At 37.1% G+C, this 25,217-nt stretch overlaps 1 protein-coding gene across 2 annotated transcripts; it reads left to right on the forward strand.

Moving 5' to 3' along the window:
• The first annotated feature begins 4,128 nt into the window (after nucleotides 1-4,128).
• LOC136850008 (uncharacterized) lies at nucleotides 4,129-25,217 on the forward strand. 2 transcript variants are annotated; one of them, XM_067123558.1, is made up of 5 exons: nucleotides 4,129-4,410; nucleotides 15,958-16,169; nucleotides 17,138-17,212; nucleotides 20,980-21,090; nucleotides 22,251-25,217. In XM_067123558.1, exons 1-5 carry the CDS (start codon nucleotides 4,238-4,240, stop codon nucleotides 22,376-22,378), a joined length of 699 nt encoding a protein of 232 aa, XP_066979659.1. In that variant the 5' UTR covers nucleotides 4,129-4,237; the 3' UTR covers nucleotides 22,379-25,217. The 2 variants fall into 2 exon arrangements, with proteins under 2 accessions (XP_066979659.1, XP_066979658.1); XM_067123557.1 differs by lacking the exon at nucleotides 4,129-4,410 and adding an exon at nucleotides 12,402-12,535.

Below are 25,217 nucleotides of genomic sequence, written 5' to 3' on the forward strand. Positions count from 1 at the left end.
AGAAAATACTTTAAAGAGCTGGAAAACGTGAATTCACACTGCCATGTATCCTTTAAAGAGGTCTCAGTGAAAGGAGGATATTTTTTTCCATGAAAAAGACTGGTAGGTATCAAGAAAGAGTGAAGGAGAATAAAGTAGATTAAATGGGTTAAGGATTTGTGATAAAGGAGATAAAAGGAAGTCTAGCCGAACAATAAGCAGTTATAGGTCAAGTGAATCAAAGTATAAAAAATTTGTACGTGTCTGATGGACGGCCATTAAACATGACATATCATGATGATGATGAATGACCTTTCTAGTTTTTATGGTGCTGAAAACGAGACAAAATAATTATAAACACAAATGACTGATTCAAAGATTTATTGTAATTCTCATCTTGGTGTAAACAACATGGCAATATTTTAATTTTGACTGACAGCCAACCAATTCTCTTACATTATTACCTGTCTTTCTCCATTATTATTATTATTATTATATTCAGATGATGAAACCTGACTTGAAATTCAAGCTTCCAAAGAATATGGTGTTCATTAAAAGGAAGTAAGAGGCAGTAAAGGGAAATACAGAAAGAAAAGGTCCCACTTATTAAAAAGAAAAAAATTAACAAATACACAAAAATGTGTTGAAATGCAAGGAGAATACTATTAGGGTAGCAATGCATTGCACTTTTGCTTGAACTTCTGAAGTTCCAACTGCACGAAATCCTCTGGGGGCTGTTCCACAGTCCAACGGTGTGAGGAATAAAGGACCTCTGGAACTGAGAAGTTCGACAGCAAGGCACATTGACTGGTTGCTCTCGACAGATGAAGGGGATCAGGGATCAATGGGGAACGTGAAAGATCTTCTGTTGAAATTCAACTTATGAAAAAGTGACAAAGACCATCCGTCGATGGTCCAGGTCACAACTACTACTATTATCCAGTAGACGATCAGTGCAATAACGTGCTATAAAATACGACTGCTGACCTATTTCGCCAAGGAAAAGCCTTCATGATATTAAAATTTCGCAAAGAGGGCAGTTCTTGTTCATGGTGTTTGACTTTTGCGAAGGAGGCAGGATTCATGGTATTTCATTTCTGCGAAAAGGGGGAGAGTTCATTCATGTAGGGTGTATAGTATGTTAAATTTTACTACGATGGAACATTTCACGATATGTCATTTTTGTTATGGAAGAAGTTCGCATTATGTCATTTTTACGGGACTCGTGGTTTTCATTGTTGCAAAGACGGTAGAATTCAAAGTTGGATAGATATTGCAATAGGAGATGGTTGATGTCGTTAAGATTTTCAAAGTAGGACTGTTGCACGGTGTACTATATCTGCTGACATAGGTGGGTATCATGGTAGATAAGTACATTTTGCAGGGTTCGAATGCATTGCTTTTCAAATTCAGGGCAAAATGATTTTTTACTTTTCCGTTTTGGGATAAGTCTCTCCTATGTCCTTCTCCATTCTCTTTGAATTTCAGATGGGAGTAGTGACGTATATTAGACAATAAGGCATTGATTATTATAGTTTATTATGAAGCATTTCGGAGCAAACAAGAATTCAGGGCCCTTTATCCATAAACCACGATGAAAGATCGTTGGGGCCCAGATTTTTTAACAAAATTTTTTCCGAACTGTACAATTTAATGAAGATTTCAGTATGTCAAGCACAAAATCGGAAGAATTAATATCGAATTTTAAATATCGAAATTTTGGAGTTGATATACAGAAGCCCAATTTTTCTTAAATTATTAGAGCAACAGTGTCATAAAGTCAGTTGGTCAGTCTCTGTACAATGTGTTCTGAGTCTGACATTCAGAGAATTTAAATTTCCCCATCCAGGAATGCCTTATAAAGCCTGGTCAGCCGCTCAACCCCCTAATGCCACCATAGCGCAGCATCTCATTTGTAATCCCATCAGTTCTGTAATCCCATCAGTTCTGATATTACTCAGTTGCTCCACTTCTTAATTACGCTTACTGTGTCCTTTACAGTCACATCCAAGAGAATTATCAACCTTCCACTAACACTTTCTACTCTTACGTTATTCGTCTCTACGTTCTTTCTGTATTCTAATTCAACAACTCTTCAGCAATTGACAGAGAACTGAATTTACTTCAGGCAGGCCGTCTCTGTTTGAACCCTTCATTCCGACAATCACTTGTCCCTCTGCATTTAATTCTCTATAGAACAACTCTTTATTTGCCCCAAGGGTTTTCTCACCGTCTTCCCTCTATTCTTATTACTTTTCTTCTTTTCCCTCTTACTCTTTTTTATTGCCCTTCCCGCCTCCTTGCATGTCTGCACATGATCTCCCCGGTTATACAACTGCACATTCAAACATTCTCCTTTTTTCTTCACTAAGCTTCTCATTTCCACATCCTACTATTTACTGATTTCACTTCCTCTTCCCACCTTCCAGCACCCACAAACACTCCCCGCTGTCCCAGTGACCCCATCTTGGGATTTTACAAAAATTCTTATCTGTTCCTTCCACCTCGACGCTATTAGCCCTAGCCCACGAGTCATCAATTTTCTGCTCGCATGCCCTTCTCGCTCCTTTTTTTTTTTTTTTTTTTTTTTTACAAACTCACTTGTTTAGCACTATATTTAGAGCAATATTTCCAGTCATTCTTTTCAACTTAACCCTCTATTTATATTATGATAAACTGGGCCTCTAACACAAACACGCATATATATATATATATGTATGTATATATACACATACATACACACATATACATACACACACACACAAACACACACACACACACACACACATATATATATATATATATATATATATATATATATATATATATATATATATATATATATAATGCACGGCGTCCAGCTTCTTCCCACAGTTCTTGATGGGTGCAAATTTCAAAGATGGTTTACAAGACCATATTTTCTTCTTATTGAATTCAGCTTTAGTCTCATTAAAACTTGCACAGGAAGCTTCCGTTGCACTAACGGTCCTATATTTTCCATTTAATTTTTTTTTTTATTCAAAACTAATTTCTCAAGAAAATGCTGGCTATTACTGTTTTCTGTACGTCTGGTGAAAGCATTCTTGTTTAGCAGAACCTGCGTCATATTTCCTTCAGCCACCTACGTAAGATCACGTCAGATCTCCGAATAGAGGGGAAAGTCCAATGTCGCAACAAGCGACGATGCCGTTGTCTCAAGAAGTGCTTAGGGTGCGTCTACACTACAGCTGGACATGTCATTGACACGTCCATTACTTATCGCCTAGAAATCGCAAACAGGTTGAATAAAAGTTTATGACTTCTTGAAAGTCATAAACAGCGTTTCATACGATTATCTAGTATTGGTCGAAGGTTCCTACCACACCTATGGTCATTCACTTGTTTTCAACCTGTTTGTGATATGTATGAAATCAGCTTGTATTTATGTCATGTTTTTCTGTAGTGTATACGCACCCTTAGCTTGACAAACATAGATGTTATTCAACGGTAGTTATAACTTTAAAATTTTTGGTTTTAGTAGCTCTCAGAAATTTTACGAACCGAGTTGATGCATTACGAGAGCTCTGAATGATAGTTTCACACACATTTCTTCTCATAATAACCTGCTCCTTTTTCAAAAGTACTAATTCGAAAGAAGAAATGGTGGAACTTTTCCCACAGACGACGAAAACAGGATAATACTAAATTAACTGTGAATTATGATTCATGAGTTTGTTCAGGAATAATTCAAGATAATCCCGGCGATGTGGATGACTATAATGTTTTATCAGGAGAAACGTAAATTAATTATTATCATTATCATTGGAGAGAGAGAGAGAGAGAGAGAGAGAGAGAGAGAGAGAGAGAGAGAGAGAGAGAGAGAGAGATTTACGTGCCACAGATATCAATCAGAGTAATACGGTTTCCTTATAATTTCTGTTACGTTCTGCTAAGCTACAGATATTATGTTTACTATAATACTAAAATATATACCATCCTACAGCTCCAATCAACAGCGTCCCAAAAAGCTTAAACCCCTCGTGCAAAGATAAACAAAAGGGAATTCCGGAACGTCGCTGATTTCTAACGCTAAGTAGACCATGAATGGAAAGCCATTTAAAATCAATACCCCGCCTCTAAATACCAGCGTCAATTGTCTCCATTTGGTACGAGTCGTTTTACAGAGGGCATGTGTACAGTATGAAGGTAATTCTGTCATATCTGAATTTTGCAACCGCTTAGTGTAGCTGTTCGAAGGCAACACCATATCGTCCGGGACATGCTTAGTACGTACACCACCTTCCTTGCCTCTCCCGAGCCAGGCCCAAGAGTCCGTCAGCTGAGCTTGAGCGCCAGTGCTGCTGCCGTTGTCCCCGACTGCAACCAGTCAGCGAGGGAGGGAGAGAGAGCGAGACCGAGCGACGCCTTCATCTTCGCTATTGACATTTTCAAGTAAGTCTATCTCTTCCCAAACGTTACCGTATATATCTCGTATTTCCAATGTGCGTTACTTCTCGAGATGAGAGTCTCGTTTTCATTACGCCTCCTGAGCAGTGGAAATCTGCCCCTTGCCGTGGCTGTTCTGTGCGTAGGAAAACAGACGACATTGCTTATACCGCAGTGCTGTTCGTGACAGGTTTGATTTGGACAGAGATCAGCTGACTGTGATCGTTTATAAGGGAAATGTGAGAGAACGTTACAGATTTGTGGCGATCTGTGGTGCCTATGATAATGGTTCGTGATAAGATAATGGGAGGGCTAGGAACGTATTGGTCAATGAGGGGTAACATTCTCTGTGCGTTGCCAAGCACTGACATTCGTTGCTAAACATTTTTTCATCCTCATTGACGCAATTATAAGGAAAACAAGAGAATGCCTGCTTCTGCTGTTCCTTCATTCAAGCAGACCAAGGCGTTTCCGTGACAGACGTCAATCTGCTCAGGTCATTTGGAAGCAATTTTGTGGCCACAAGTGAGATCGGAGTCTAGGGACTGTTTTTTGTTGTAAATGTTATCCCCCCGCCTACATTTTACAAGACACCAGTAGCGCAGTGTTTCTTAACTGGTGCAAAAGTACCCTAATGCGGCTTGGTTATAGGAGTTGAAGAGGAAAATGAAAATTAAGCTTTTTATCGGCCTTTAAGCGAGATATAATGGTCCGTGCTGCACTGCAACGAGTAGGATGTTTAGCCGAGCGGCCACGTTGGCGGACGCACGATCAACACGCGCTTTGTTTTGATTGACTTGAATATATTGAAGTACGCCTTGGTTTATTTGGAAAAGGGTGAGATTAGGTGGAATATATGTGTTTGGATATATTCACTCTTTTTTTAAGTTGGGAAAACGTGCAGTTAAATCGTCACTTACCGGTATAATACCTTTTCCTTTGCTAAGAAAAGCAGCGCGAGCATTGGACTGTATTTTGATTTTGAATGTGTTCACACACACACACACACAAATACGGGTAAATATTTTTATAACACATTAAGCTGTTCCTCTTAACGACGGGTAGGCCCAAGAATTATATATATATATATATATATATATATATATATATATATATATATATATATATATATATATATATATATATATATATATATGCATATACAAACGTTAAACTATTTCTCCTAACAAAGAATTTGCTCCAAGAAAAGAAAATAGAAAACTTCCAACACTAGCCAGTTTATAAACTCCTACACAGAAGGCTCACCGGCAGTGAGTCAACCTCCCCACACCATACACATTGCACATAAACCATTCATGTCTCCACGCACTCTTGCATTCTGGCTGTTGTGTTCCAATACTTCTTTCACCCAATCTATCCATCACCCTCTTGTTCTTCCTCTCCTTAATCCCAGACTTCGGAACTGTATATTCTTTTCACCAACTTATCATCTTCCATTCTTTCCATTAGACCCAACCATCTCAATATACTCTGAACCATCATCTCAACTGAAATAACTTTTACCTTGCCTATGAATCGCCTCATTTCTCTTTCCATTTCTTATACCACAATACTACTTGAACAGTTCATCTCCACAACTTCCACAGTTTTCCTTCATTTACGTTCAACATCCAGATTTCACCTCCATAGAGGAAAGTTGGTTCAACAAACCCTACATACATTCCAACACTGGCTGGCAGAATGCCCGTAATATAAGAATAATCATCCCTTACACTCACGATTGAAAATTGGAGGTTTGTTTCTCATGTAAACGTGGGTGAGTGTCATTACCGTAAGTAGTTTCTGTAATTGGTTATGACAACTGAATGCTTTATTTAAAGAATGTTATTTTCTGCTTCACTGTTTGGCTTGACAGCCTAAATTTCAATAATCAAATCAAACAGTTTTTTTTATCCATCAGGTTTTTATTCATCAGCGAACCTCCGTTAGAAATATCAGTCCGGAAGACAATTTTGCCATCCAATATTACTCTTTAATTCTATCTCACTCATCAATGCAGATGCACGCCGTTCTTGTACTTAAGGTCTCTGTGCAAACTAAAAGAAACCTTTCACGTGCATTACCTACAAAATGAAATCTCATTTGCAATGCGTTCTCAAGCCACAGATTCAAAGCCTTCTTATCTTTCACCATCGTTCTTTCTTTTGCGATTTTACAGGCAAGCACGAACTTCATCTCCAAACTAAATCTTACAAATTATTAATGACACGAAAGCTGGATAAGTTGAACCCATACGCCTTGTCTCACTGAAGGACATTCATGAAATATTCACATTCTTCTTTAAATATTTTTCCCCTTGAGTGGATGTTCTGAAATGTGTATAAGGAACGTCCGTAATTCTACTAAATATTTGCCGAACTGAAGCCAAGTTTACCGCAGATGCTATTCTGGGGATGGATCCGCAATTTAGCTTATGTATAATTCACGCTTTATACTGTTACAACTTTGCCTCCTTGTATAATTAAATTCGCGGCAACAGAACTCTCCCGAAGAACTAAAATAGTGGAAGAACAAACACGGTCACAAGCACAAACGTACGCTAAAATATGTATGCGCGCACACACACCCATATATAATACATGTATGTGTATATATGAGAAACATATAATATTTATACACAAAATAACCACACATACATACACGTATGTGTAAATTTATATATTTATATATATGAGAAATACACAACAAACCACTGAAGTTGATCTGCTTGTATAAATTTACAATTCCTATGATCATTTATAACTCGTATAACCTCCGATTTTATAACTTTCTAACTCATATAACCTTCTAACCTTCATTCTTGCGAATGAAGGCCTACTTTTTAGGATACATGAGGTTATTGAGCAGCTAGTTCCAATACGCTTTTCATTTAAAATTAGTTTTTTTTTTTTTCAATACCACGATTACGGATCACGAAATTTAGGACGCTATCGCACTTGTAAGCTGACTGAGATTAGTTAAGGTAACTGATTCTCTGCAATTGCTAATAGATGTAATATTATATACGAGTATATAATATTCCTGTACTTCATCATCACGGGCTTATTTCATAAGTTACTTGATCAGTATTTTTCTACCATTTTTTACTATTTTTTTTTTTTTTTGCTGCCGTTTCATCAGGGCAAAATGAAAATTGGATTTCTTTTATAAGGGCAATAAAATGAAGGTTGCCTTCCCAAGGGTTTTCAAGTTACAATCTGACTATTTAAGGCAGATTTTTTTTTTTTCGGAAAGGGATGCAGAGACATCGCTACTATTCTTTCCATTATCCAGTTCCCGTCCGCTAACTTATCCGAATTCCTTTATGCACACACACACACACACACACACACGTATATATATATAATTATATTTAAATATATATATAATATATATATAAATTTATATATATATAAGTATATACATAAGTATATATGTGCATATATATGTATATGTGTGTGCACGGCTAATAATCAAACGGGTTATTAGTTTGTTAAGGAAGCTGGTCTAATTCAGAAGATCCTATATTTGCATACGTACACGTACCTATACCTTCAAAAAAAAAAAAAAAAAAAAAAAAAAACTAACTAACTCCTATGTCAGTTGTTTGTGTCGTAATCTAATTCTGGTTAAGTCACCGTCTGATTTTCATTTAGAAATACTGATGTTTTCGAGCCTAAAAGAATAAAAATGTTATCAACTACGATTGTGAATTGGCAAACGACTGGCAGCAGACTACCAGCGAGCGAAACTGAGCTGAAATGTAAACGTTTTAATGCTCTGTTTTAGCGAAAGCAGAGGTTGCAAACACAATCACCAACATACTGGCTATGCGTATGTGTGTGCGTATATATATATATATATATATATATATATATATATATATATATATATATATATATATATATGTGTGTGTGTGTGTGTGTGTGTGTGTGTATATATATGTGTGTGTGTGTGTGTGGGTATATAATATGTATATAGACACATATATACATGCATATATATATATATATATATATATATATATATATAAAATAATAATACTTAATAAAAATTAACACATACATTAGAGCATATTCCAGATAAATACATTATTGATTTTATAAGGCATATTTTGGTAATTTATCTATTAGGAACGTTCAGTGAAAATAACATATGAGCAAAATGAAATGGAGTCTAATTTTTCTGTTATGAAGAGAGAGAGAGAGAGAGAGAGAGAGAGAGAGAGAGAGAGAGAGAGAGAGAGAGAGAGAGAGACCCAGCATCCTTAAGACCTTCCGCGATTTCGCAATTTGGCCTCATCGATCTGGTGCAGTGTCTGCCATTTTTCATTTCCAATTGTGATGTTTGTTATCAATATTTACCCCCAGAGTGGCGCATCCGATAGCGAAAGATTTTTAGACTTTTCAGTAGAGCTGCGAAAAAAAAAAAAAAAAAAATCTTTTGGCGTTTATATTTTTTTTAACTATAGATGGTTTTCATCTTACTGTTTTACCAAATAATAATAAAACAGTTATATATATATGCAATCAATACGTAATTATATATGTGTGTGTGCACTTATTGGTATGTATACATATATTCACCTTATTGGTATGTATACATTATCTTCACCTTAACGCTTTTCCCCGTACCAGGTGACCTGATATTTATAACTGAATACTTGGTTCCTTTAGATATTTATAAATGTAAACGATACAACAATTTCTCCAGCGGAATCTTAAATATTTACGATTGATAAATCGATCTGATATTGATGGCCACTTACGCTGGAAATATCATATTTCTTTATTTATGTGTTATGATGTAATAGTAACGAATGAAATCTTATCACCAAATTAAATATGTATGACTGTCAGTTCTTAAAAAAAAATTTAGTCATATTTAAAGATCTCGTTTTCGTGATTTCCTGAGGAATTTTTTAGAAAATTACCTGTTTGAGAAAATTACCTGAGAGAGAGAGAGAGAGAGAGAAAAAGAAAAAGAGAGAGATCAAATCCTGCAGTTACTGATGAATACAACATAATTTAATAATCCGTTCGGAAGTTCCGCCGAGATCAACTACCGGCCTGTGTCTATTAAGTCGAGTTTACATTCCTAGTAGACTGAGTTCAGATCCGGATAGTTACACTGCTGCACAAGTAGAATAGAGACTTTGAATGATAATTGCAGAGAAGAACATAACGGCAGATAACAAAGGATCAAAAATGGATAACAAGTATGCTCTACTTACTTTCAGATCTTATTTAGGTATGGAAATCACAGGTGTGACTGTGAGTGGGATGTTTTGGAAACATTAAAAAATAACAGAAAGTAAATTTCCCGTTGTCCCAGAGCGAAAATGAAATGCTGAAATTGTGAGAACTGGAAAACGAACGGAGTACTCAAAAGTATTACATAACAAAAAATCTCATTCTTTGTTTCACAGATTTTACAAAGTTTATATAAAAGCACAGTATTTGGGGACGAGGAAAGTTTACGCAAAATGGCGAATGGTTTTGTGCTGACTTTATAAAATGTTTGCCAAAAAATACATCACACAGCATCTTTAATGCCACAGATGTGGAATACACAACTGGAATAAAATGCCAAATGTACCATTAAAATGAAAAACGGAATTTATGGCAACCACCACAAAAAAAAAAAAAATTGCTTTGGTTTCCATTTTATTTTGGTATACGATTTTTTTTTATTTGTTTTACTATTTTCTGTTCCCTCGATGCATGACACTTCGCTGGCAATATCAGCGTCGTCGAGATTTTTAATATACAGTAGATTTGCTTTTTCACACATGTAAGCACTAACACAACTAGAAAGCAATCAGGGTGCATAATTATTACATAACAAAAACATGATTATCACAGTCTCCTCCTTACTTAAACTCACTCTCTTCCTCTGCTTCAAGTCCTACTTCACCTGTTTTACTTGCAAGCGTAATGCTACAGTACACCTTCCCTGGCATACCAAGTAAAATGCTGCCCCTACAATTCATACAGTAACCTCTATCACATGTACATTTATACAATGGATCAATTATTCCTCTCACCCATTCCTTTGGAACATTTCCCTCATTCAGATGTACCTTAAAAACCCTGGTCAGCCATTCAATCACATCATCATCACAATATATACACACACACACACACACACACACACATATATATATATATATATATATATATATATATATATATATATATATATATATATATATATATATATATATATATATATATAATATATTATATAAAACAATTAATCATTCTCTTTTTAGTTTCCTCAAGCTGGTGGGAAGATTTTCTATCGTCGTAAAGTAGCTGGGAAAGCAAAGTACCAATCTTTTCAGCAAAATGAATACAAAAAACATGGAAAGGGGTATTCATACAAATTTTATATAAGTTAGAAAATTTGGTTAGCCAGTTCAGAGAGCTGAAATAGGTATTGGTGGGAATGGTGAACTAGGTAGGAATGCAGACACATTGCACAGGCACTGTCCAGCCAGCCGTCAAGGAGGGATAACTGCATTATCTCTGAAGACCCTGAAGGGAATGAGGAGGTGGCATCCAGTGGTCTCACAGGTCTTCTGCTGCTGATAATACGAATAATTCTTGTGCTGGAGATTGAAATGGAATATAAAATTTAGGTCAAAGGCCAAGCACTGGGACCTTTGAGGTCATTCAGCGCAGAATGGGAAATTGAGAATAAAAAGGTTATAAAGGTGTAAGAAGAGGAAAACCTCGCAGTTGCTCTTTGAACCAATTGTTGGGGAAGGGTGGACAGTAAGATGGACGAAAGATAACATGAATGCAAGTATAGTAAAAGGAATGAAAAGGTTGCAGCTGGGAGCCGATGGAACGCTGCAAAGAACCTTTGCCTATAATGCACCGCATGAGACTGCAATGACGGCACTAATCCCATATGGAGTGTGCTGGAGATTAACTGAAGGCTTTTCTTCTTTTATATATTATATTATTATTCATCGAGAATGGAGAGGCATCCTGGGTTGGTTTAATAGTCCAGTATTTTGGGATCTGCCATTTGGAGATCCTTAGACAGACGAAGGCCATGCTTTTCTAAACATTTCCCACCTGGAGCTTATCTTTGCCTTTCTTTGTAGCCTTGTTTAACTAGGCAATGACACCAAGGAATTGCTCTGCCCATCTTTTTTTTGGGGGGGCTTCGCTCTGACATAAGGAAGTAACTTCTCATCCTATCCCACTGAAAGAGAATAAACCCTTAAAGTTTATATGGGAGTATTTTTTCTCTCATTCCGATGAGGACAAAATCTGACGTCATCCAGTATTAAGAACACCAGACTTCCGACTGAACCACTAACACAATCAATGAAAAAAAAATTAACTGCTACAAGCTGTGAACTCTGGAAAAGAAAACGTTGCTTTTTTCATGTAATGTCTGTCTTCTATGATATATACAGTTCACTTTAAACTCACTGTCCCCCAGTTTAGTGTCGAAGGCTTTGTAATCAAACTGGAGTGTTAAACAAGCTTTTTCTTGTAGCACAATGCGACGATTATCCTATATTGGTTGAGGAATTCTGATTCTACCTAGAACTCCTATTCCCTTCCACATCCTACCAAACTGAGGCAAGGGTCCATGTTGGCATAAGACTGGCTTAATCCAAAGCAACCAACGATCGGTTCATTTTCATTGACGATTGTGATTTTCAATGTGTGGGGATTCCATTTTACTTCTTCTTCCTCATTGATTCACTGTAGACTTGCTTTATGTCTGAGACTAAGAATTTGAATTATAGATTTGTTTAAATGTCTGGGACAAAGAATATAATGGCATTAGGGGGTTTTGAATTTTTGTTTGCCAATATTCTTTCATCATAGCACAGCATTGCGGACTTTGTATCTATTTGGTTTTTTAAGTTCCATATTCTAGATTATACTTCATATTTTACATATTTCGAATTTTAAATTATGGTTTATCCTAACGCTAGTTTCGTATTTACTGTGAGGCATCATTTTCTTGAATGTTTAACAGTTATGCCTGTTAAGTATCTTTTCCGTTGTATTGCGGAGTCTTTTGTTTACATTTTGTTAGTATATACTGGAAGCTTTAAGTATTTTTTTTCGGAGCAGTTGTCAACTCAAGTGTCTGAGAGGTAAGACGTTCTTCATAGGCAACTGGTCGTATTTCTTCCAACATACAGGGGCTTAATATCATATTCTGTAATGCTCACGTTGAACGGGTTATGTATTTCCGAATTCGCTGTCAGTCACAATTCGTTTAGAGTGCATATGCTTTTGCTTGTCTACCCGCGATCTCAACTTGCCTTTGAAATGCATGTACTTATAATCACTCAGTTCTAGTAAATATACTGGACTCGCATTGATTTTGGTGTTATACGAAACAGTTTGTTGTGTTTTTTTTTTTGGTTGCATTACGTTTTTCTTAAAATCATGTGACAGTTCCTTTTGTGCTTAGCCCTTTGAAGTATCGTTTTTAAATAAAGGTACATAATACTTAACAAACACAAAACAAACAATAAACACACATTATTTAAACAAACAAACAGAGATGACAATTAACCCCAATAAACTCCTTTTAGACTAGAACGGCCGCTTAAATCACCACAGCTACAGATTCTGAACTGTGGAAAGGAAACGATTGCTTTGGTAATTAAGGTCTGCCTTCCTTTGACGCGATTCTCTCCAAACTCACTGATCCTAGTTTGGTGTCGACGCTCCCCGATAATCCAATCGGCAGTTCATATAAGTTATTTTCTAGAGGCAATATATTGTAGATTTCTCGCCATAACATAAATACAATCGGCGTCGGCGTCACATAATGCCTTGACATTGTGAGGACTGACTGATTGATTGATGGTTATTTGACAAGGCATTGTGGCTCGCTTGATTTACAGCAACAGTAGTCTCCATTGTGTGTGGTTTTCATCGTACATCTAACTCATTGATTGACTGAGGATTTGTTCAACGTCTGAGGCAACTGTAAATTTGTCAGAATGTCGCAGACAAAGACTATAATTCATCAAAGTATTTTTAGTATAACTGGTTTTTTAGTTTTTCCTAATAACGCTTATAGTTGTTCCTTTCGATTTCATTTTTGAAGCAAGAGCCAGTATAAACATTTCCCCTGTCTGGGGGACTGCAAAGCAAAATTTTGAAGGAAATGCAGAATTCAAAGCCAAATTTTGAAGGAAATTCGGAATTCAAAGCCAAATTTTGAAGGAAATTCGGAATTCAGAGCTAAATTTTGAAGGAAATTCGGAATTCAAAGCTAATTTTTGAAGGAAATTCGGAATTCAACGTCAAGTTTTGAGGGAAATTCGGAATTCAAAGCCAAATTTTGATGGAAATTCTAAACTACCATCCACCGAAATAACAAAAAGGCGGTACGAAGAACTTCGGAACACAAGGACTTTCAGCGAAATAAAGTGCACGGAAATGAAGTTAACAAACACCTTTACAAACAAACCGAAAAGCGTCGTATTTCGTGCGAACGAGGGACCATAACATAAAGGAGCGACGACGGAGGAGGCCAGTCAGTCAGTAACCATTGATCTGGTATACCTTCTTATAGCATCGATCGGGCCACTCGGTTACCTGTCGAGAGAACATTAGAAACCTCTCCACGCATCAGTTACCTGCCGACTCCGTCCATGTGAGTGCTTTGACTGTTTTTTCTTCCTTTGATGAATGTTTGTTACATATATCATTGCCTTCGGGTTCCTTTGCGCGTTTTCACTGTTGATATTTACTGCACATCAAAGCTGCCGCAGAGGCGGCTTTCAAGTCGCGTTTTTCTTACTTTTGCAGATTTTGTTTAAAAGTGATGGACTTTTTTCTTCGGCAAATCTGATACTTACAAATATCTACAGTCTGTACAAGCACGTTCGTCTGGAACTTTATTTAGTTCGTAGCTTATGCATATTATGTGCTCAGTCGTAACTTGTGCATATTATGTGCTCAGATCTGTGGGTTCGCGTTTTTGAAAGTGTCTAAGGAAAGCTATTTTAAACATTGTGAAAAGTGTCTTCACATATAAAGAAAACTTCAGCATTATTTGTTATTGCATCAGATATGTTGTGACGTCAGTGCATGATGATTATAATTATCATTATTAACCCTGCTGTTACTACACGCCATGCTGCAAGCATAGTTGGGAAGCAGAATGCCACACGCTCAAGGGTTCCAACAGAGAAAGCAGTTCGGTACATTAAAGAAATTTGAGAAGCACAAGAATAAACATAATTTCAATATAAACCTCGCAATTTTAAAATGTAAGGTTTTCATTATAAATATCATCTATACAACTGTTGCTATTGCTGTTTTTGTTGCTGGCCAGAGAACTGATGAGCCAAAGCGCATGCGCAAAGGTAGATGATAACGAATGTGGTCGATGTTAAACAAAGTTCGTTGTTCCTCACTTTTGTAGACCGTTTTTTTAGGGGCCTGTCAATACTTAGAGGGCCTCTGACATTTAACAAACATTTGACAAATGTACCATTTAAATATCAATAGAGCACGTTTGTGGACAACTCTGAACAGTGAAAGTTTTTCAAAGAATAATTTCAAAACATTCCATTCGAGAGTGCCTTTTTGTTTAAAGCCGAACACATTAAGTCTTCATTTTCCAATTGGAATCTGAGAGGCCTTGATTAAAGATGAACTATATGGGGTTTGTTGTCGTATCTTTAGCTAGAATCGGAATTATGGATCCTGGACCATATAATTTTTAAAGCTGATATTTGATGGTTAGACGTTTAAGCTTTGATATCAGTGCAACTTACATTTTTCTAGTATTTTTGATGGTGTACGTATATCCTAGCAAATGACTTAAACTTTTTAGAATTTTATTTATTCAGCTTCTTCGGCGACCACGTATTCTTGGCAAATTTCGGACAAAACGTTATTGTATTTGTATTTGATATTCTTTGCTCAATGTTCATCTATAATGAAGTACGTAAAAGTTCAGTTTTCCCCTTAACAGATTAGCCAAAATTACCCTCCTGTGCGAGTGAATAGTTAAAGGTTCATCATCTATGGAAAATGAATATTATCGTTTCAATGCTCTTTGGTCTCGTGGTATTGTCTCAGTTGGATGGTTGAATTCTGAGGTTCACGCCAGGCCTCTTATTCCTTCAAAACTACTTGCCATTATATTCATAACTTAGTATTCTGTGAAAGCTGAGTCATTAGTTTCTCTTTCGCGTGTTATAAACTATTCTTTATTGTACCAAGGGTACCACACCCCTCCACCATCGGCTCCTCCCACTCCCAACCCCGCACCCCTCCAGGAAAATACTCTGAAAAGATCCAAGGCAAATTGGTTACTTGAAAAAAAAAATAAATATGCCAATACGAAAGATCGGCGTCATAAAACAGCTGGAATAAAAGTTAAGAAAACAAAGATCTACCTTCATTTTAACGACTGTTTATTGTAGATGCCAATAACAAATGTCAGTTAATAAATCAAACAACTGTTTGTGCTGTGAGCGCGAATACTACTAATTCAGAATGTCAGGTGATTCTTTCTCTCTATCTCTCTCTTCTTTTTTTACAGAGAAGTCAAGATGAAAGTCCTCATGGATTACTTCCGGAAGATCGAGGTGAAGTTCTACCTGGACGACAACGGCCGCAAGGAAATCAGGAAGATCGAGACGAAGCTCTTCGGAGCCAGGATCGTCCCTTTCATCGCTCGAATCATCCAGATCTTCAGTCTCCAGTTGGACGGACACGAAGATTTCTACGGAAACTACATCACCACCTACAAAGGTCCGGGGTTTATTGGTTAATGTCCTCCTCTTATATTTTCTTCGTTGAAAGTTCCCTTTAAGTCAAAATTATCATCTCCTGGGAGGCTTTTAATTTCTCTTACTGCTTCCGTTTTCGTCGACTTTGTTGCCTTCTTTTTTTCAACAGGCAGGATTGGTTTCTTTTATAGAGAAGCTCCAGAATTGTTCTTTCTCCCTTCTTGATTTTTTCAGGCATTGGCTAGTTAAGGGCACTGAATTATATTTCGATTGACATTTAAATAAAGATAACAATTTCCATACTCCTTTTTTACGGGTAACTTATTCGTAGTCCTGTCCTTCCATCGTGCCTGCTTTATAACATTAATGATGAACCTAACAAAGCAATGTAAAATTTTTTTTTATAATAAACAATCATTTTACTGAACTGTAGTAGACTTCAGTGTAAAAAGGGTTTTACGTTGTTGCATATTACACATATACACCCACACTCACACACAGACATGTACAGACAAGAACAGTTAGACTGCAGTTACTAACATTGCGAGGAAGGAAGGGAACACGAATGTCATAATGCTTAAGCTCAATGTCTCAATCCACTTCTGGGCAGGCGATTTTGATGACTCAGGAGATTGGATCCCAAACAACCTGTGCTTATGTAGTTCAACAGTGCGTACGTACGGTTGGGTGACTGCCTCCCTATGTCTGTATTCATGCATGTTCTCTCTCTCTCTCTCTCTCTCTCTCTCTCTCTCTCTCTCTCTCTCTCTCTCTCTCTCTCTCTCTCCAGTGTCCTTGTATTTGTGTACGGATGAGTGTCTATTGAAAAAAAAATTGCTATTTTAATCCGGTCAGTATTATAGCCACCTCCAATGCGATGATATACTGTGCATAATTCATGCCTTTGAATATTTGGTTCATCTTAAGTTTGGGGTTTTGTAAAGCTTTTAATCTCAAGGCCAGTGATTATAATTAATTTTTTCTTTTCAGAGCCCTTTGGTGACACCATCCATTTCTCTACAGACGCAGAACTGCAAAAGGCTCTGGCAGACTTACTGAGACAAAGTAAGTAAATTACTTCAAAATGGTTATAAATTCTGATGTCATAATTCAGCAGCTCTGATTAAAGAAAGTGTTTCTGAAGATGATATTCAGATGCGATCAGTTTATTCACGTATTTAGGTTACGCTCTTCTAATTTCATCCTTACACCTAAGCTATTGCAATGTTTTTCCCTGGGGAAGGTTTTAGAGCAGGGAAGCAAACACTATTTCTACAAAAATATAAACAATTTGTAGTGTTTCTGTGGTCACCATTAGGTGACGTCCCCTAATAAGTAGTTTAATTTACATCCAGTTGTTCTTATGAAAATGTAAACACTGGTCATGTGCATGATTATACCTTTGGTGAAAGCTGGTCCGGTCACTGAAGCACGGTAACAAGGTCATGAACTAGCTGCAGGTAAAAGTAAAGGATTGGGACCCAACCATCCACTTGTTAAAACAGCTTCCACGTCACTGGGCACCTTGCTGTTCAGGCATCTTGTGCTTCTCTCATCCTGGCTGCTTTTGAAACTTTACCATGCAACTGGTGCCTGATATCCTACTAAACTGAATGATCAATGAAGATGTCCAGAGTGTGAATGACTGTATGCTAGGTTCATGTCTCCCGTACCTATTGAACTTCGTTCTCACTGTTGTTCTTGCAAGGTCAGGGGTGCAAGTTTTCTCTGAATGGCATGGAGTCTTTCTTGTGATCCCCTGTCCAGTGGAAGAAGTATGGGTGGGAAGGTGCTGTTGGTGTCTTAAAAGGATGACACACTACTGTCCTTACCCCCCTCCTCTCTGTAATGTACCTGCTTTGACCCAAGTCGCTGCTACAGAGACGGTGACCTCTTATTCTCCCCTAGCTCGATCCAAGGCGTGGCTATTGTATGTCCTTCAGGATGGTTGCAGACCTTCCTTCAAGGACCAACTTCCCATCCTACTCTCCAGGATCGTCCAGATATTTTTATCTGTCAGCAGACAGTGCTTGAAAAGGATGAGCTGGAAGTCATACATCACTAATACTTAGGAATCTACAGTTGTCTCTTCCTGGTAGGAAAGGGCACCTGGGGGCTGGAGACTGGTCATCAACCTTGAAAAAGGTTGTCTGTCAAACCCTGTTCAGAATGAAAACCCCATGTTGTTTGTTGGCTTCTTTCAGAGAAGGTGATTTAATGCTATTGACCAATCTGAAGAATGCATCTATTCAGACACCAATCAGGGGTCACAGACATAACTGCTTCGTCTGCTGCTGGGCAGTTTACCAATTCATAGTGCTGTGCTCCAGATCACTGACTATCCCGCAAATGTTTGGGCTCATTTGCTTGGAAACAGTTTATGGCATCTTGATGGCTGGCTAATCTGACATTTGCTCCAGGAATGAGATCAACTTCCCTTTCTCACAATCTGTGGATCATGATGAACTGGGAAACGTCAGTCCTTTTACTCACACAACAGACCAAGTGCTTTGCTCATGCTGATCAACACAGTAGCGAAAGGATCCCTCTCATTCTCATGCATTCCTGAATTCAGAGCAAAGACTCAGAATACGTAAGTTGCTGACAAGAGATAAAAGACTTTGTAAGACTTTATGGGTGATGACTGCAATGAGATGGTGCTCCATCAAGTGCAAGTTTTGCATCACCACCTGAGCATGGGTCTACATTTTAGGCCAATCACTGACAACTGTTTGTTGGTATTGGCAGGCTCAAGAAAAAAAGTATCCAAGAACACCATCTCATTCTGGCTTTGGGAGGTCATCAAGGAAGTGCATAAGTCATCTGGTGAGGCGACAGCTCCATATCCCCAAGGGAGGACTTACTCAGTGGGACTGCTTTATCCTAGTACTATTCAGGAGGAAATTTTTGGAGGCACTGAGGGAAAGCTTTTAGTAGCACTGAAACACTTATACCTTTTTCTATCTGAGGGAAATCTTCCACAACTGCTTGAAAACTGTTCCAATAAGAACTGTGATGGTTTTACAAGGCCAGAAGGGCACCTCGCCTAAAGTTAAGGTCGTGAAAGTTGGATGATAGCAGCCAACAACCATATTCTCACTTGTCAGGTAAGATGCTGGTAAATTACACAACAGAGCTTCCAATCTAGTCTTATTCTTGTTTGGTAGATGTGATTCCCTCCATCTCTCTTTTCACAAGGAGGGAGAGCAGGTGATAAAGAATATTTATCCGGGATATTCGCAATATGCTACCTTCCACGCTGGTCTTAGGACTCACAAGGAAAACCAGTTCTCCTACTTTCTTAGTGTTAGGTTACTATCAAACCATACTCGAGCACAAAGCCCTGTCAGCCATGGCATCACTCATGCCAAGTTTAATAGATAGTTACAGTAATCATCCTCCCCTGCTCACAATGTAAGGTGGAACCTGTCACTTCCATGAGAAAGATCAACACCAGTCATGATCTTTGGACAATACCTCCCGCCCTGTGAATGAGTCTTCCTATGGAAGATGAATGTTCACATATCATATATATCCTCAGGGCAAGTAATTTCTCTTATAACAGATGCCTACCATTTTATATGTAACATTTCCATTATAAAACTTAACATATATGAGTGAATAATTGGGATATTACAAAAATTACCTATTTGTGGCATAGTTTCCAAGCAGATGAAATCAGGAGGTGCCAAATGTTAATGGCCAATATAGAGTTTGCCAAAAATTGTAAGCTTACTGAATATGCATACTTAACTTGGATAAACCACTTCTTGTGTATGGAGAGAAACAGCATAACAATATTTAAAGATAATTTAAAGTAAGGTGATAAGTCTTGTACACCACTGCTTTGCCTGCTGGAATACCTCTCCTTTCAGATGGCAATGTACCAAATCAAGCCAGATGAAGGTGCTTTCTTACTCTCTTCCTTAATAGGATGAACGAATTGTAAAAGGGTACACAAAATCACTAAGATAATCACCTACGAAGACAGAGCAGATTTTTGCCATGTTAATGTAAATTAGCAACCTTGATTAATCGTTCATGGTGCTTCTACTAAACAAGGTTGCTCACATTAATTCTCACTGTATGCAAGTTTCCTTGGTGGCCGTAAAACAATTCACATGCATAAATGAATAATTACCATTTCATACTTTTTTAATATTTATTCACTTCCGTTTTGTTAGATTACTCCCAGGAAGTCCGTTTTCTTTAATATATGATAATTTATTTACGCCTCTGTGCTTTCTCCTGCAATTAAAAATATATGGGTTGGATGACTCAAAAGATGGCTCCCCTCTGTTCTTAGCTAAGACCACAAATGGTCAAGGTAACTGTAATTGCTGAGGGTATACATTATTGGTCATCTCTTCAGTCACTGGATCAAATATTATTTTGCTAAACTTGGATAATCGGAAAGCTGCTCTTAGCATTAAAAAATCCTAGCTCAGGTGTTTGTACTGTTAGAGGTTCCTACAGTTCTCATCATGCAACAAAACTACCACCACACTACCCTTCCCTCAGAGCTTTGCCAATCACTCTTGGTACCTATTGCTGTCAATAAGGTTACATTGAGATCCTTGGCAATCAGCTGTCTCTCCTTAAAAACATTTGCATGATATTTCTTTTCCAATGTACTACACACAAACACACACGTATATATACATATGCATATATACCAATTCCAATTTCTATAAAATACACCTGGGATTTCATTCATACCTAAACTTACTGATATGAAAATTATGAAGGAAGCACGACAGTACTCTAATCCGTTAATGTTAATTGCCTTGCTTTCAATTAAGGAACTTTACTTTTCAATATCATATTTGCAGATCGGAAGCGTGGTTCTGGAGATGCCCCGCTTTTCAAAGTAGACATCAAAAGAAGAAGAAGGAGCAGCAACAGAGATGGAACATCAAAGAATATCAACAACAAAACTGATGGTAGGCGTGATATATACAAATGATATATACATATATATATATACATATATATATATATATATATATATATATATATATATATAATATATGAATGACATATATATATAACGTGATGAATATATATATATATATATATATATATATATATATAATGTGTGTGTGTATATGTATAACTGAATGGTTGCTAAGATATGGAACTTGATGAATGTATAAAAAAGACCAAATGCCAGTCGAAAGGCCTAAAAAGTGAAACAAAGGAGTTGTTTCCTTTGACTACAGTGAGTCTGCTAGTAAATACCACTGTAGTCGCATAGGCCTATAACCACTATATATATTTCATGTTTTGTTGAGTTTTTTGCCTTATATATATATATATATATATATATATGTATATATATATATATATATATACATACAGTAAATATAAAAACTGTAAAATTCTATCATGCATTCTCCAACCTGGAAACCCTGAATTGATGGGGGTAATAAATATAAATTGTTTTCCTTTCTACAGTGTACAACTGCAGTCAAGTTAGGATAACGGAGTTCATACATGCCATATACTTGTCTAGACCAGATAGTATGCAATGTATCCATCCCCATCATAGCAACACAATGGAAAAAAAAAAAAAATTTTCTTTTGGTGGGGTGGGGGTTGGGGCCTTCCTGGCCTCGAAAGAATGAAACCTTTTGACTACTTTCATTTTCTCTCAATTACATTTTGTTTGCCCAATTGTCTTACTGAAATTAATTTTTTTTTTTTTTAGAAATTAATGCTAGTTTTTACCTAATGGCTATAGTTCACATCCTCGGAGTTCATTTTTTTGAAGGCGGCTGCGAATCTGAGTATCTCAAACATGCTTGGGAATGGGGAGTGGGAATCTTATCTCAAACATAATTGGGAATGTGGAGTGGGAATCTGAGTCTCTCAGACATGCTTGGTTATGTGGAGTGGGAATCTGAGTATCTCAAACATGCTTGGGAATGGGGAGTGGGAATCCGAGTATCTCAAACATGCTTTAGAATGTGGAATGGGAATCTGAGTATCTCGAGCATGCTTGGGGATAGGAAGGTGGAAACCTGAGTATGTCATTAATTTCACAATCTTTCTTTTCTAAGCATCTGAGCATCGTATTAATAACGTATGCGTCTTCTTTCAGCCAAGGATTCGAAAGACACCCCAGTCCTCAAGGTTTACGTGACCAACGAAAACAACAGCGAAGAAACAACGAAGAACAACAACTACAACGCCAACAAGACAGGCTGTGGTCTCCTTCAGCCTTACTGAACAATATGGCCAGTATTTGTCATAGGACCACCCACGATTTTTCCGAGGAAAGATGCTCTCTTTTCTTCCATGGCTTTTTTATGATTTTATTTTCTAAGAGTATGTCCTTTTCCGGACTGAGGATTTCAACTGAAAGGGCAGGTTTTGTGGAACGAATGGAAAAATGTTAGCCAATATAGCACTAGAGCTGCCAACACGTTGGCTGAAAAGCGTTGCTTGAGGAGGCCTTGTAGATTTGCGTTCTGAGCTGATTATTCTCAAACCAGACTTCACACACTTCTAGTAATAGCATATAGTAAACCCTCACCACCTCTGACAATCCATAATTGAATTGGATTTCGCCATCCATAACTTTGTATATATATATCTTTCTCGAAGAGCAGGAATGATGGATAAGTGTAGTACAAGGAAATTCGTCATTCGCTTAACACTTTGGGTAGTACTAAAATGAACATCATCATAGATTCTCCTCTGGAAGAAGTCGGTTACTATTCTCAGCACCTTCGTCGTGTTACGTCACTCCTCCACAGTTTTGCAACTGTAAGGCCAAAAGGAGAGTTTTTCTTGACTTGTTTTGATATCACTACAAAGGACACCTGCGTACTTGAATTGCAGGTTTTTGCTTGACAAAGAGAAGACTTCTTCAGAAATGAACAGAGAGATGTTATGTTCGGTATCTTTGGAAGATGTCTCGTAAACAAGGCAGTAGTTTTGAAGCAGAGAGAAGTGAAGTGTTAGGTCTACAAATCAATGTGCTGTCAACTTTCAGTTTTCGTGAAAGGATTTGGTTTGGTTCAATTGCGTTGCTGTGAGAAGGTCCTTGGGAAGAGAGTGTCAAATTGCACAACTCATTATATAGTAACGCGTAAACAGTTATCTTAAATTTGTGCAACTTAGCGGTTGACTGAGGAATTCACATTCTAGTATTGTCTTTCACAATTAAACTGATAAATATTGCAATAGTTGTTTACATTTTAAGAGGATACTAGTTACATATTTCACCCTGAGCAAAAATTCTTCTATTGGAAACACGAGTAGACACTGCAACCATGTGGATTTAGTTGGAATAAAATGCAAGATTACTGCTCTTCTTCTTAATGATTAAAAGCAGCACTTGTTAGTCAGAAACACTTGAGATTTTACTGTTCTTTCATGAAGTCAGAATTAAAGTAAAAGTTGATACTTTGAAACATAAAGCTCTACCTCCAAACAAATGATGAATGAATTACAAAACACCTTTGCTTGGGTATTCTTGGGCTGAGATTTCGCTGATTGCTGAAGAGAATACTGAAGCTGAACAGTTTTACAGACATTCTTTCCAATTTTAGTGTCCTGGAGCAAGTAATTAGGAATGAAGTTGACTGAAGTGAGTTTGAGTGATTGTAGAATTCAGCTACCTCATTCTTTAGGCAGTCTTTCAGCTGAATTCCATTTAGGATGAACTGCAGCCTCCAAAATGAGCTTTAGCTTACTGAACCATAGCGTCTATATAACCTCTAGATGATAATATGTGCTTACCATTAAACAAAAGAGCTAATGTAATAACTGTGTGATGTTGGTCATACATTTACACCCATATGTCAACCTTTGTCCGGGGACAATGACTGTTAGTATTCTTTTTTTTCTGGTTTTGGCATTCATTGAAAAGACTGTCTGGAGCTATATGACTAATTCCAGTGTTTACTACTGGGGTGCTTTTCAATAAAATCACTTTTGCACTAAGACAGACTTCCTTTTTTTGGGACGTTATGAGTGAAGCCTTTCTTTATGTACCATACAGTAACATCATTTGTTGACATTTACCGTAACTGTGCAAATGAAAATGTAAAAAAAAAAAAAAAAAATTATCCTTCAAAGCATTTTCTGCATGTTTCCCAAACTTCTAGGAAATTTTTGCGAATCCTAGTTATTAATCTAAATTTTTGAAGTCCCTTGATGCTACCATGAACAAATATGAGGCCAAAGTAAATACTAACATTCAACAATATCATTATCAAATTCTATCTACGATGAACCCTAGAGGCTACCATGATCAAATATGAGGCCAAAATAAATACTGGACACTATCATAATCAAATTCTATCTAAGATTATATCAGAGTGCATTTGATCTTAGAATTGCTTACTAGGGTAAACATAAGGTTTGACATGGCCAAGTTGAACATCTGGACAGAAAAAATAGATATTTTGCTGATATTTTCTTCCTTTTTTCCTCCTTCCTCAGCTTCTGATTTTCCTTCCAGACTGAAAACTACAGCCTTTCTTATCGCGTCTCGAACGGGACCTTTTTAAATGTGCCCTGGGATGAAAGTCGGTTTGATGCCATAAAAGTTTACTATGTGGCACCCAGCTGTTTCCAAAGGACATACGTCAGTTTTCTTTCATTTCTGGCATCACTGAATAAACTCCATTTCATCATAGATATGAAACATGCAGAAAATATTTTGCAATAATTTTTAAGAAGGGACACCATTGCTTCAACTCAGCATGTTCCATATGTGCTGGGTTAAAGCATGGCGAAACATTTCTCTTCCAGCTTCCCAAACCGAAAGAATTACAGATTATTGTAGTCCCCTGGCTGCTGCCTAATGATTTCAGTTTGTCATTAATCTTAAAATGTGTGCTGTACTTACAATTATACAAAGCGATATGACTTCACCAGTATTTTCCAATTTTCTTAATTCTGTATATAGGAGAATGTAAAATTTACTGACCACTAGTCTGAAATGTAAGATGAAGTTCTCAACACGTTTGGTATTACATTTTACCAGCTATATGGTGACATGTGACATTTTTTGTGGTGATTTTCACCATTCTGTAATACAGGTCTTTTATTCTAA

This window comes from Macrobrachium rosenbergii, chromosome 21 (genome assembly GCF_040412425.1).
Source record: "Macrobrachium rosenbergii isolate ZJJX-2024 chromosome 21, ASM4041242v1, whole genome shotgun sequence".
NCBI lineage: Eukaryota > Metazoa > Arthropoda > Malacostraca > Decapoda > Palaemonidae > Macrobrachium > Macrobrachium rosenbergii.

Bases quoted from the DNA above. Each gene is read 5' to 3' on its own strand.
- LOC136850008 (XM_067123558.1), top strand. From the start codon at position 4,238: ATGCTTAGTACGTACACCACCTTCCTTGCCTCTCCCGAGCCAGGCCCA. The intron at 4,411-15,957 runs GTAAGTCTATCT...CTTTTTTTACAG, and splicing joins TTCGCTATTGACATTTTCAA to AGAAGTCAAGATGAAAGTCC. The intron at 16,170-17,137 runs GTCCGGGGTTTA...TTTTCTTTTCAG, and splicing joins CTACATCACCACCTACAAAG to AGCCCTTTGGTGACACCATC.